General features: G+C 43.1%; 1 protein-coding gene across 50 annotated transcripts in view; it reads left to right on the top strand.

The window, feature by feature from the left end:
* SORBS1 (sorbin and SH3 domain containing 1) overlaps window positions 1-13,334 on the top strand; it is a 247,795-nt gene that overhangs the window by 217,013 nt on the left and 17,448 nt on the right. For 20 of the 50 annotated variants that reach the window (XM_065068424.1, XM_065068417.1, XM_065068418.1 and 17 more), the window contains 8 exons: window positions 76-141; window positions 712-813; window positions 2,138-2,187; window positions 5,111-5,286; window positions 6,878-8,398; window positions 9,129-9,214; window positions 10,790-10,957; window positions 12,409-12,455. In XM_065068424.1, coding sequence (XP_064924496.1) covers window positions 76-141; window positions 712-813; window positions 2,138-2,187; window positions 5,111-5,286; window positions 6,878-8,398; window positions 9,129-9,214; window positions 10,790-10,957; window positions 12,409-12,455 — 2,216 coding nt within the window. The remainder of the gene's footprint in view (window positions 1-75; window positions 142-711; window positions 814-2,137; window positions 2,188-5,110; window positions 5,287-6,877; window positions 8,399-9,128; window positions 9,215-10,789; window positions 10,958-12,408; window positions 12,456-13,334) is intronic. The other 30 variants (XM_065068444.1, XM_065068442.1, XM_065068437.1 and 27 more) reach the window with 9 other exon arrangements.

The raw sequence follows: 13,334 nt of genomic DNA, 5'->3' as shown, positions 1-13,334 counted from the left end.
AATTCAGTTTCCATATTCTCTGTGATGTCTTTCCTTATCTTCATTTCCTCATTTCCTTCCTCTGCTTTCCATCAGCCTCCAAAAAAGATTTGGGATTATACTCCTGGAGATTGCTCTATCCTTACTAGAGAGGATAGAAAGGTAATTGTCTCACATACGTTGTACTACAGCATCTAGCGCGTATGTATGTGTGTCTGTGATTTTCTTTTTCCTTATTTTGTAGCAGTGCTTGGGTTTTGTGTGCTTATGAGTGATTTTTTTTTTTTTAATTGGGCTTGAGCTCATCAGCCTAACAATTAAGTAGCTAGTAAATTGATTTAATAAATAATTCTTAAAGCATAATCAGCCGTAATTTAGAGTGGTTTTGCTATCTTGACTTGCAATGATAATTATACTAACAGTATATCGTATTGCCTATTGTTACAGTATCTTTTTTTTTTTTTTTTTACAGGTGGGTTTTATAACTTGGTTTGTAATATAGATTCTAGCAGGCCTGTGCATCTCTTAATTTTGAATGTTAAATGCCTAAACTATTTCCTCTGTAATGATTCAAACATGATTAATTACTTGTGAATTTCTGTGTATTGTCCATACCATCTTTGTCTTTTTTCAATTACAAAGGCTCACTTTTTTTTTTTTTAATTAACATTCCTTTGGTTTCCTCTAACCCTAAGCATTATTTTCCCATTCTTCTTCTCCTTCTTTAACCAGACTGATCTAGAAAAAGACCTCTACCTCTACCAGACTGAGTTAGAGGCAGATTTAGAAAAAATGGAGAAGCTTTATAAAGCGCCACATAAAAAGCCACAGAAGGTATTTCCTATTCTTTTCATGCTGCCAATCCCTGTTTCCAAACTCTCCGCTCTAATCTATTCACTGCTGGATGATTATTAAATGAGGTTGGGATAAATAATGGTTCTGACCGTTCTGACTGCATGGCTTGCTGTGTCGCTGTCAGAAATAATAGAAGGTGATGCTGAGAATCCGGCTTGAAATCCATTTCAGATACAGTGATTTCCTCTCTCCCCCATTCCCTTTCAGCTGCTCCCCACCCCCGTCCCCCTTTCGGGTTTTGAATTCAGTGTCTGCAAAAAAACCCTCTCTATTTTTCACATGAATAGGCAGCAGCAATCAGCTTAAAATTCTTGGTTGGCGTCACGTCATCATCTCGTGCCTTTCAAGCGTGTTGCCATCTACCCTCCCTTCATACAAGCCCTGCTCTCTGCTAGGAGCTCACGCCTCCCCAAGATTTGGATATTCCCAAGAGATTTTGCACAATTTTCCTTACGCTGCACCTTGCCATGGCCTTCTAGGAAGGTCAGCTGCTGCTGCTGCTGCTGTTTCGAGGGTCTGCAGGACTCAAACCATGAAATGATAGATTAAATTGGTAACATGTCCTTTTTTTTCTATTTTTTTCTGGTGTGGATGATTTTTTTTGAAGCTGCGGCATTTCACCAGGACTTGAAAAAGCTGCTTTTTCAAACCCAAGATGTGCTTTTTCTTACTACAAAGGAATCCTCATATAGATGAGGACACACCAAACAGACCATTTCTATTTTTTAAATAATGTGCTTAGGAAGTGTTAGATGGATTTAAAGCAAGCGGATAAGAACTGGCTTTTGCTATTGAACCTGTGCAACTGGCATTGCTTCTCTTAAATAAGGAAACTGAACTGAAACATTGCTTTTCTTGTTAGTGCTTTGATTTTTTTTTTTTCCGCTGAGGAATGTATTGTGCGGTAGAAATGTAATATACCTTTAAAGCAAATGCTGGCAGTGACTGGTTGAGGGAAAAGCTTGGGGAAATTATTATAAGCATGTGTCTCCTGGTCATGGCCCAGCTGGTTATCTCTTCTTGCTTTTGGCTTTATTCACAATGACTCATTTGCAGACAAAAGAATAGACGCTGGGAAAAGGCTTCGCTGTGCTAAAAAACCTGTCACTGCCCTGAAGGAACTCGGGAAAATTGTCGCTTTTCTGCAAAGACATTGACAGCTTAAATTGCGTTTAGACTTAAACCTCAATGTCTCCTAAAGGCTAATATTCAAGCAATAGATGGAAAATTACTTAGGCAAGCCTTTTTATTTCTCATCACATGTAAGTGTGTATCAATGACTCCTTTGTTTGGACTTTTGCAGAATACAGCAGGTGGTACGCCTCTGGAAACTTCTACAGACCGTTCTTCCTAGTAAGTTTTCCAATTCCTTTTTGTGTTTCTTTTACAATTTGAGGGCATGTAGGACAGGATTTAGGACATTGGAAATGGGTTGGCTTTATTTTTTGGTGATGGATATAGACAAATGCATGTACCATGAGAATGATACACGTGCTTTAGATGAGTCCAGGTACAATATCTAGCTTTTGATCTTGAAGTAATTTTGAAGTGATTACGTGAGTGATTGCATTGTCTAGATAAGAACTGCTGACTTGGTTGGGTAGTGACTTTTTTAAAAAAAAAAAAAAAACATGGAAGAAAAACAAAAGTACAGACCTCTAACTCCACCTTGATGAAGTTCACAAATTGAATGTAATTTCATGCAAGTAACTTTATTGCGTGGAATAAACATAGTTTGTTTCTGTTACGCATGTATGATAGATTGGCTTCTGTCAGATATTCTGTTATGCACACCAGATCAAACAGATGCTGCTGATGGAGGGCAGTGATTTTCCAGCTGCCAGGAAGGGAACAGTGATAGCAGCAATGATATTTCACAAAGATCTAATGTGGCACTGCTTTTCTGGAGGAATACGTAATAAAAGTATACTCTGTCTAAATGAGTTGTACATGGAGCTGGTTTGTGTTAAAAGAGGAACACACAAAAAGTATCTAAGTAGGGCCAGCTCCTACTATGAACTACTGCTCCTTGTAATTGGACTGAGTGCTTAACATTGTCGGTAGGCACAGTGATCCCCTCTGTGTGGATGGTTTGTTAGGAAACGCGTGTTCTTCTCCAGATGCCCATTAGTATCACATGTGTTCACCTCCCCTCTGGTGCTGCCTTGGAGGTCTCCTGTCATTCTTTCAACTCAGTTCCCTTCTGTCTGTGATCATTCTGCTGGGAAACTTGCACACTGACCCAATTTGTCAGCTGTTCCTATGAGTGTTTAGTTTTGTTTTGGTAGGGACCAAGCCGTAAAATAAGTGGAAATCTCAGAGATTAGCATAAAAGAATAGCTTATATTGGCCAAAGACTGGTAAGGTTTCTGCCCAGGGCATTGCTGTCTGTGCCCTTTCTGACACTGCCCAAAGCATGCAGGAGCGCCAGCGTCTGAGCCGGTGGAGGGGAAGCTACCTGGGTAAGCTGGGAATGGAACAGAGCAGTGAGGCCCTGTGGAGTCACACATTCTCCCCTGCCTTTAGAGAAAAGATACCTGGAGTTTATTGTCTTTTTTGTAGTGTTGTTCTTTCCTCTTTTCACCTGATTCTACTCTTGCAGACTGCTTTAGCCCTAATACAGTGCTGCCTGTATTGCCTGCTGGCCCTAAGAAGGGAGCAATTGGTAAAGAGACTGCCCATTTCCTCCTCCTCTGCCCCAGGTGTATTCCCAAAGAAGGATCATCTTAATCCTTTGGTTTTTAACAGCTGGGCTAGAATGCTTTTACCTCCTAGGGGAGGAACATGGGGGCAGTCACTATTCATTGCAACAACTGGCAGGAAACTGACAGAGAAATGCACTGGGATAAGCCCCATACAAGACAGGAGCTCTGTATCTATGGGTCTGTTTGAGCATTGCTTACATTGAAAATGTGACAGTATTCCCTTTTTCTTTCGTGGTGCTTTTCACAAGCTGTTACTCCAGAAAATAACTGGAGACCGCAAATGACCTGGTTTTCCTTGCCCGGAAATGAAAATCTTCTTTGTGATCCAGGCACTGTGTAATTCCACCTCCATAGCCAGTCCTGTGATGTATTTGAAAGCTTTCTCGTTACCCCATAAGTACAGCATCTATCCAAAATAAACAGATGCATGTACAAATTTATCCACAACAAGGAGGTGTAACCACAAGTATTTACACATTCGTATAAATTTGAATCACTCGTGGACATCGGGATGTAAACCAGCTTTAAAAATCTGTCTGTGAATTGACAAATGCCCTATTTTTTTTTTTAGTTTTTCAAACTTTACAGCAGTCATACTTTGGCCCCAGAATAGCTTTTCTCTTATTCTGAAGAGCCTGGTTAAGCACAAGAGGTGGTATCAGATGAGCTTAGCTTTTAGGAAAACATTGTCTGCCTGATTGCTCAGTAAGTCTTTTGTACCTGGGAAGGCCATTTGTACCACGGCATTGTCAGTTGTTTTTTTAGAGAGAAGAGGGTGACATCTAAAAATCAGATGTGGGGACATACTTGTGCTTAGATTCATGACTGAGGAAGGAGATTTATAATAAATGTTCAGTCTTTAAAAGTCTAAGAAACTAAAATTATACTCATTTTAACAGCATTTTGTCTATATATCTGCATGGTAGACCTAGAGTCTGGGATTTTCCATTCTCTGTAATGGAAGCCAGAGGCAAAGCTGAGCAGAAAAACTATGCACATCTGGGAATTGCGTTGGCATTTAAAACAGTAGTGTCTGTAGCCCTGTACTGTAGTTTCTCTGCGTAGTCCCTCACTGATGGGCTTGAGAAATTGCTCTGGGAGTCCTGAACTATAGTGTTAACTGGGAGGCTGAATGGGTTGAGAGGAACTCCTGAACAGCTGTGCTTTGTAAGCAGGGGACAGGCATGGCTAGTGTTTAAGGAGAGAGGACTGGGAGCTGAAAGTTATTTGTGCTGCTTCCAGCTAGCCAATTAATTTCTTTGGGTCTGCAAAGAAATCAAGCATCTGCTCTCTGACTCGGTTGTCTCATCTGTAAAATAAAGGAGGAGTGCTTTCCTGCTGCCTCTTTTCTGGAGGACTGAGCTGGGAGAGTTCCCTTGGGTGGAGAATGCTGTGGTAGTGCCCAACGTAGAACATTATCACAATGTATTCATAACCTGCTCATTCAGCACCAGTTCTTCACACACAGTCTGTTCTGGGTTTACAAGTGATGTTTTCTCTTACTTTGCATTAAGCTCTCAGCAAACAGAAATGACCCAGTGGTGTCTCTCCCCCTTTTTTGTGTTTTCCAGCTCCACATATTCACCCAGCTACCATGCAGTGAAGAGAGAGTCAGAAACAGCGCTGGGGGACCCTGCTGCATTGGAGAATGAAAGGCAGATTTACAAGAGTGTGCTGGAAGGTGGAGATATCCCATTCCAGGGGCTGAGTGGTCTCAAACGACCTTCTAGCTCTGCTTCCACAAGAGGTGGGTGGTCAGGGCACTAACTACTTACTACTCCTTTCTGTGCAGAGTCCAAAGCCAGGTGATATGGGGCAAACTGCTGTAGGGTTTAGAGTCCTGTTCAAGACAGCTGAGGTTTCCTCTGTCCCTCCTCTTTGCTATCCATGGTTTTCCCTCCTTTTTTCTCTCAGCCCACACTGGCCAATGTTTTTCATGACCCCTTTATCTGATCTAGGTTCCTCTTCCCAACAGGGACCAGCTCCCTCCATCCAGCTCCTCAGCCACACCGCACACCCTCATGTTCTTCCTCGAGGCTGCTTAGGGGCTGGCCTTGCTACCCATCTGCTCCCACCGCCATGCCACACTAGAGCCCTTCCTTGCTTTTTCTGCTCTCCCTGCTGCAGTATCTCAGCAGGCCACACCATGTCTGCTGACCCGGCTACCCTGGTGTAGCTGGTGCCATGTGCTCCACAGCCTCCTGCCTGCAAGGGGTGTGCAAAGAATGCATGGGACACTGAAACAGCAATGCCCTGCAGCTCTGAGAAAGAGAGGCAGCAGGGACCACTGCATCTCCTCCCCACTCCTCCCCCTATCCTGAGTTCTCTAGAAGATTAGGACCGAGGAGCCTGACTCCCATTAGGGAGTTGTACTTGTTAGTATATCTCTGAGCCAACTTCAACCTAAAAATGGCTTGAGATGGGAAGAATGACTGGGGAAGGAATGTGTTTGGTTTCTGAACTGCTCTCCCTAAAATAGTACATCATACCAAAAAGGTCTCTGTGTCCATTTTCCAGCTGATTTTCAGCATTATGTCAGGCCTGTAGGGCAGAGAGTCAAACTGGAGCTCAACAAAAAAAATCCATTCCAGCAGTTATTGTTTCCCAAACTGCAGTTGAACCTGAGTGGTTATTTTGACATTTGAGTTTATTTTTTGAACTCAAATCAGAAACAGATGTAAAAACTGCAGCCTAAGATGAACCCAGACTGAAACTAACTTAAAAAAAAGAAGTCCTGATCTGACTCCTTGATTTTTTTTAAAGCAAACGTAGCTAATCACTTTGTCTCAAGAACACTCAGCTTGTTCCTGGTGTGGGGAATCTATAAGCAGGCAGCTCTTGGGCAAGGCCAGCTGTTGTGGCGTGGTTGTGCTAGCCGCTGATTGTCTCCTCCCTCCCAGGAATAAACTGTTTGGCAAGCACTGTGGTGAGACCGTAGTAGGTGTGATTACAGGCCTGGTATTAAGCTTTTTTTGCAGTGTTAATGCCTCTGCATTCTTGCTGACACCTTGATCCTGCCCAGAGTTCAGCTACCCTTCTCCATGATGCCACAGCTTCCCTGGAAGCTGATGATGCTTAGCACTTTTAAGGGGGTACCTTTAAAGTGCTCTAGATCTGCTTCTGTCCAAGCCTCTCATTTTAGAGATGTTAGCAGCACTTCGCCTACTCCTGTAAGCGCGGCTTGTTTTGCAGTTTCTTCCTGCTTTTCTTTATGTTTTGGAACTTTATTTCTTTAATGTGCATTTTATGAAATGCAAGCATGTTCTTTCTCCTTTCTCAATAGCTTTCTAGCACTTAAGCTAACAGGTTGTATTTATTTTATTCTGCATGCTTACCAGTGGATCGTAAAGGTGGGAATGCTCATATGACTGCACCCTCTTCAGTTAATAGCCGAACCTTTAACGCTAGTCATACCGGTATGTTAGGTCACGCATGTAAACATAAGAAGCCCTTATCAGCTGCAAAAGCCTGCATTACTGAAATCCTCCCTTCTAAATTCAAACCCAAACTAGCAGCTCCAGCTGCTCTTGTGCAGGACAAGAAGGGTATCTTGCTGTCGCATGAGAAAGCTCAAAGCTGCGAAAACCTTCGTAGCTCCATTGCCTTGTTTGATAACAAAAAAGCTTTCATGGTAGATGTAGGGGAAAGCATAGAAAACATGTTGATGAAGTCGAAGCAGGAGTACGCCATCAAATCAGGCAGTACCATGAGCCTGCAGGAGTATGGCACCAACTCTAGGAAAGCCTACCTGTTCCATGCCTCCAGGAAGAGTGGGATGGAGTTTACAATGCTGTATAAAGACATGCACCAGATCAACCGGTCCAGGATCCATTTGGGCACAGTCTCCTCCTGCAGCGTGAGGGATATTGCATCTCAGTTTGAGAACGAAGCCAAGGATAGGATGGAGCACAGCCTTAGTCGAGAGGATTCAGAGCAGATCCCCAAACACACCGTTTCCTCCCGTATCAGTGCCTTCGAGCAGCTGATCCAGAGGTCCCGATCAATGCCCTCACTTGACTTTTCTACTGGGCAAAACAGGTTCACTGCTGTTCTCCAGTCTAAAACGTGTCTGAGTTCTGCCTACTCTGCAGAGTTCCTTCTGGATTTGCCAAAAGCACACCAAGAAGAGAAGGATGCTGCCAGTTTGGCAGATAAATCCTCCCTCTCCTGCAGCAACGTGGAGGACACAGCCTCAGATGTCAGTGATGCCATCCCTATGGACACGCTTTCAGCTTGCACAGATGAGATAGATCTCCTCTCAAATGCATCCAATGACAGTGGCAGCAGCAGCAGCAACCTCAATGGGCCTCAGAAGCATAAAATCAACAGATGCAAAGGCTCGTGCCCAGCTTCCTACACGAGGTTCACGACCATCCGAAGGCATGAGCAACAGCAGGCCTCCAGGAACCCTGATTCCAAAGGGGATGCCTATGGGGAGAGGCACATGCTGCCCAGAAATGTGTACCTTATGAGCCCACTTCCCTTCCGATTGAAAAAGCCGTTCCAACACAAATCCTGCAGGACTCCACCCCCAGACTGCCCGGGAAGCCCTTCTGTGCCCAGCCTGGAGAACCCAGACGACCCCATCCAGCTGCCAGGGAGCACAGGAGACAAGAGTCACCGCTCCCAGCACCAGCTGTGCTCCAGAAGCAGGCCGCTAGCCCCGCGGCGCCTGTCTTCCTTTGACATTGTGGAGAGGCTTGGCTACTTCCCCAGCACGGGATCTAGCCAAGATAGCTTCGTGGGCCGGGCTGACACTCCTGACTCCTTAAACAATGGAAACCCTGTTCCATATGCCCTCTGTCACAACCTGGACACAAACAACAACCCGCAAAGTGAACTTGGGACATACCTAGGAGGTGGCTTTTTGCGTTCTTTACCAGTGTCCCTTTATCTGTCTTCTTGCTTTCCTTTCTCCTCCCCTTTTCTCCCACAACCCTTGCATTTTTACTCCCTGCCTTTGCATCCCCTGACTCTCTGTTTTTTCCCCTAGTGTGTCTAACGTCCTTTGTGTGTCTTGCTGAGCATTTTTGTTCAGGACTTGTTAACAGCTGCACTTCTGAGAAACGATTTCCACTGCCTTTGTAATCACACGGGGTTCAGTTTGTGTCTCAAGCAGTTCTGGGGATGCAAGAATCTCAACATGAGATATTTCTCTCCTATATCATATGCACACGTGGGAACATAAAACCAACCCAGATGATTTGCCTTAAGGAGCAGTTTCTCAAGGTCTAGTTGTGTGTGTGCGTGTGAGTGTATTAAACTTTTCTCAACAGTAAAATGCCAAATCATAATGTGATGGCAGCGAATCTTTTCTTCACAAAGTCCTTTTATGTCTTTACTCTTTCCTGTACTGTTATTTTCTCCCTGTTTTTGGATCTTTGTTCACAAGTACAGCCCAAAAGGAAAAAAAAAAAAAAAAAAAAAGAATAAATTATTAACATCCGATTGGCTATTTGGTCAATGGCAATTGAGAATCCTTACTGTCATAATGGAAACAAATTGTTTAAAAATATAATTTTTTTTCCTTTCTGGTTATCCTAGATAAATCCATCTGTATTTTAACTTCCTTATGTTGTTTCAAAGTAGATTCAGACTCATCAAGGCATTTTACACCGGTTGATTACATGGAAACTCCAGAAGAAATTATCCGCAGACGGCATGACGATAAAGAGGTAATGCCCTCTTTTATGGCCTAATAACAGTTGTAGCAGCTCCACATAGAAGAAATACAGCATTCGGCCTTATATAAGGGCGGCTTATATGTCCATGGTTATGTATACTGGAAGTCAGAGCAACAAGCTGAAACTAGTGTGTTTTAACTTTACTACTACTTCTGCCACTGATTTAATGTGTAATACGAAGTCTAGCCTAGCTTTTGTTTAAAATGAACCTGATAGTTCTTATCAGTTTCACAAAATGATATATGGGGGCTTTAAAGAATGTAAAAAGGCTGAAGACATATGTGAGATGTGGTACAACACCCCAGTACTCGCAGATAAAGATGAAATGGTTATTCTATAAATGAGTTAAGGTCTTATTGTTCTCCAAGCAAGCCACTCAAGCTGGTATTAATCAAACTGGTGAGAACGGTATTTTTATTATGGGAGTCCTCAGGTTTTGAACAGCAAATGTAAGATATTTTATGGTATCAAAAAGTGTGAAGTTTCCCCCCAGTGCAAACTTGAACTCTTTATGGTGTCTCAAGTTTTTCAAAAAATAATGTGTCAGTCCTTTTTGAAATGGCTGGGCAACACTGCAACCAGGTGAAATAACAGGAAAGCCACATAGACTTTTCAGCACTGACTGTATTCAAGCTGAGGTGAAGAAGTTATAAAGTGATTGCTTTCCAGGAAGTTGTTAGTTCTCGCTGCTTGGGAGAAAAAACAAAAGTAATATTTTCAGTGTTAACTTTCTGAGTTCAAATAATGTTTGTGTGTGCTTTGAAATATGGTAAAACCTGCTCTTAATTCCTATATGAAAAATATATTTTTGATGTCTTCTCCCATGAAGCAGTTATGAATCCCCCCTATTTCCAAAGTCCAGCACAAAAACTTGTGTAAGAGCAAAGCTCTGAATGCAGTAAGACCTGTTGGCTTCAAATGAGTTAGCACACAACTCAACTCTGCAGCCTACAGTTAACCCCAAAAGGTGGAAGAATTCTTCTGCCCAAGTACTCCAGAAAGCACATTTCCGTTAGTGTGCCAGAGGCTGCAGAAGTCCAAAATAATTATTTGGGGTTTATTTACTTTATTTTACAAAGTGTATGACATGAGCCCAAAGGAAGTATGGGAGGATGTGGTACCTGAAGGTGGTTCGGCACTGTCCCAAGCTGCTTGCAAAGCTCAGGGGAGTTTGGTGCCTCAGCTTACCTGTGGAGCTGGTTCAGGTCTCTTGGAAGTCAATAAGAGAAACTCCTTGTTGGCTGAAGGGGATTTGCATTGTCAGTGGTCTTAGAAGCTACCAGGACCTGGCCAGAACTTAGAAAAACTCCTTGTTGACTTCCATCAGCTCTGGATCAGGTCCTCTGTGGGAGCTGGATTTGGGTTATGCCATAATGGTGATGTACTTTCTGTGCTTGCAAAACGAAATGGTATTGTGTCGTTAGTAGAATCAGTATTTTATGTTGAACTGTAAAATCCCAGCTATTTGCTGGGACCTCAGAAAATTTATGTAAGTCACGTTTATGGCAGCTTTTGAATGCCTTTAACTAGATTATTTACTGCCCATTTTATGCAATTTTATGGCAGAAACTTTTAGAGGACCAGAGACGGCTTAAACGTGAGCAAGAAGAAGCTGATATTGCAGCTAGAAGGCACACAGGGGTTATTCCAACGCACCATCAGTTTATCACTAATGAGCGATTTGGGGACCTCCTAAATGTAGACGATACAGCAAAGAGGAAATCTGGGTCAGAGGTCTGTTTTAGTTACCTCAGTCTGCTGCTTGACCCAAAGCAATATTTGCCTCTCACGATGTTGTGCTTTAGGCCAACATTAGCTCTTCGGAGAATGTCGTTTGCGTTTATTTTTTTCCACTTCCCCTTTCCCATTCTGGCTTCATTTAGATCTGCTTTGACTCTTGTGCCTGGTAAATTAATTGATATTTCTATACCAAGCTGCATATGTTAAAGCATGCCTGCTGAGAATTGCTGGTGCACACCTGTGATGCATGCCTTTAAATATCAGCTACTTTAGTGAATCAAAGGCATTCTACATCTTTTGCATCATATTGCTACATTGTCTTCTTGTCTGTGCCTTACGCTTAGAAACTTCATGTCTTGTTGATACTGCCCATGTGACTGTCTCATAGGTTTTTTTAGAAATAGGTTTTCTTCTCCTCTTGAAAGATGCTTAATGTCCTTTAGAAGCAATTGGGAACAGTCTCAGCATGTTTCACTGTGTATGACCTGATTGGTCTTTCTGAAAGAGACAAAGGAGCAGGTAGAGGGTTTTCACAGAGCCCAAGGCACTTTTCCCAAGGGCTGGTTGCTGCTGCCCTCAGGTGTCCTGGCCAGGTGCCTTTTCCTGCCTTAGGGGTTGCTGCTGAGGCTCTGGGCAGCGGTTGTTTCCCCAGAGGTGCTGCATTGTGGCCGTGGGGAACTGGTCACCATGTGGATGGAGCACACTCACCTGCACCTTTTAATGTAATTGCAAGTGCCCTGGTGCCACATGAATGTGACCAGTTCTGTTTTTATGCTCTGTTACCAAAATTACTTTAAAATTGTCTGAATATTTTGTGGCCATTAGAAAATCAGCTTAAGTAAATCAAGCTTGAAAGCCTAAGCCTGCTGTCAACATTCTCTTTGGCATTATAGCCAAAGACTATAATGCCAAAGACTTTTTTTTTTAGATGCATGCTTGATTTATTCATGTTTCCTGCTTGCCTTTGTCTCTTTCTTACCAAATTATACAGAGTACATGGGTCACATTGCAGGATTTAACAGGGCCAGGTGATGATCAATAAAAGCCACGTAAGATCTTACTGTTTTTTTCCCAACTAGTAAATTTTCCTTTTCCATTCACATGTCAAGGGAAATTTCATCCCAGAGCCCCAGAAACCGTAGTTACTGGAGCATCTTTCATTCAACAGGGTTTGCCACACTTAAAAGTTTACTGCTTTTAAACCTATGTCCTGTAGAGCTCTTAATTATTGTTGTACCAGAAGTTGGCATGTTTTGCCCTGGTGGGAGAGACCCATCTAGCATATTTGGACTGTAGTACCAGTTGCACGTAAGCTTGCAGCAAATACCTGCATTCAGTTTCTTCCCCAGACTAGTGTTAGCTATAGAACAGTTGGGATGCTTTTTCTCAGAAGAAGGTTGAAAACCTGATTATTGTTTTAATGCATTGATTTTTTTGATCTCTAGATGAGACCTGCTAGAGCCAAGTTTGACTTTAAAGCACAGACACTAAAGTGAGTACAGCTTTTTACTTCTGTTTCGAGTGTTCTTTCTCTGCTTTTTCCCCTAGGGTGCAGCATTTATGAAGGCTATGCAATTAGATTCATGTTTTAGAAGAGTCTTTCCAGCAGCTCAAAGCAAAGGTGTCCATAGTAAGGCAGGAAAAAAGTAATATGAATCTTGCAGGTCGTAGCCTCTAAAGGGTCTTTAGGAAAATGTCATCTTTCTCAGTACCTCTGTATCCTGTGTGATTTTGGGGGCAAACCTGCATTCTTTACTGGAACCAAGTGAGCCTTCTGCTCTGAGGATGTGCAGAGCCCTGGGATAGGGCTCTGGCTGATGTTCCTCCTCGCACCTTGTAAGCAGCACAGCTGGGTGAGACCTGTCAGCAGCAGTTCTGTCACTGCCCTTGTGCTGGAGACAGAATGGATTCCCCTGCATGACATCCCTGCTTGTGCTCTCATTTAGGAGCTGGAAAAATTGTGTTGGTCAGTAGCTCACTGTATAAATCTGCCATACATCAGCCAGAAAAACATAGGTGTGCAAAACAGCAGCGTTCTTTTCACTGTGCTAAGCACAACCCAAAGTCAGGAAGGGCTTTAAACAGATGCCTAGCTTTAAGCACATAGGTGGGTCCTGAATCAAGACCTATACAGGCACAGACTGGTGACTGCTCCCCCAGCATCTGTGTATACACCAGTGGATGTTTCTGGTGGCGTTGTTGTACCTCCGAACCCTGTTGTGGTCCCTTGGTGAATCATACAGCACTACTTGTTCTTTTTGGGGAATGCTGCTGTGAAGAGAAGAACTGGCAGGCCTTTCCCTTTGCACGAGCCTGAAGAAACTCTCATTTTAACATTGCTAGGGAGGGAAGAAAGAAGAACATACTTCAG

The sequence above is a fragment of the Columba livia genome, chromosome 6 (assembly GCF_036013475.1).
Source record: "Columba livia isolate bColLiv1 breed racing homer chromosome 6, bColLiv1.pat.W.v2, whole genome shotgun sequence".
NCBI lineage: Eukaryota > Metazoa > Chordata > Aves > Columbiformes > Columbidae > Columba > Columba livia.
Note: the sequence above shows the minus strand (reverse complement) of the source record. Positions and strands in the feature narration are given on the sequence as shown.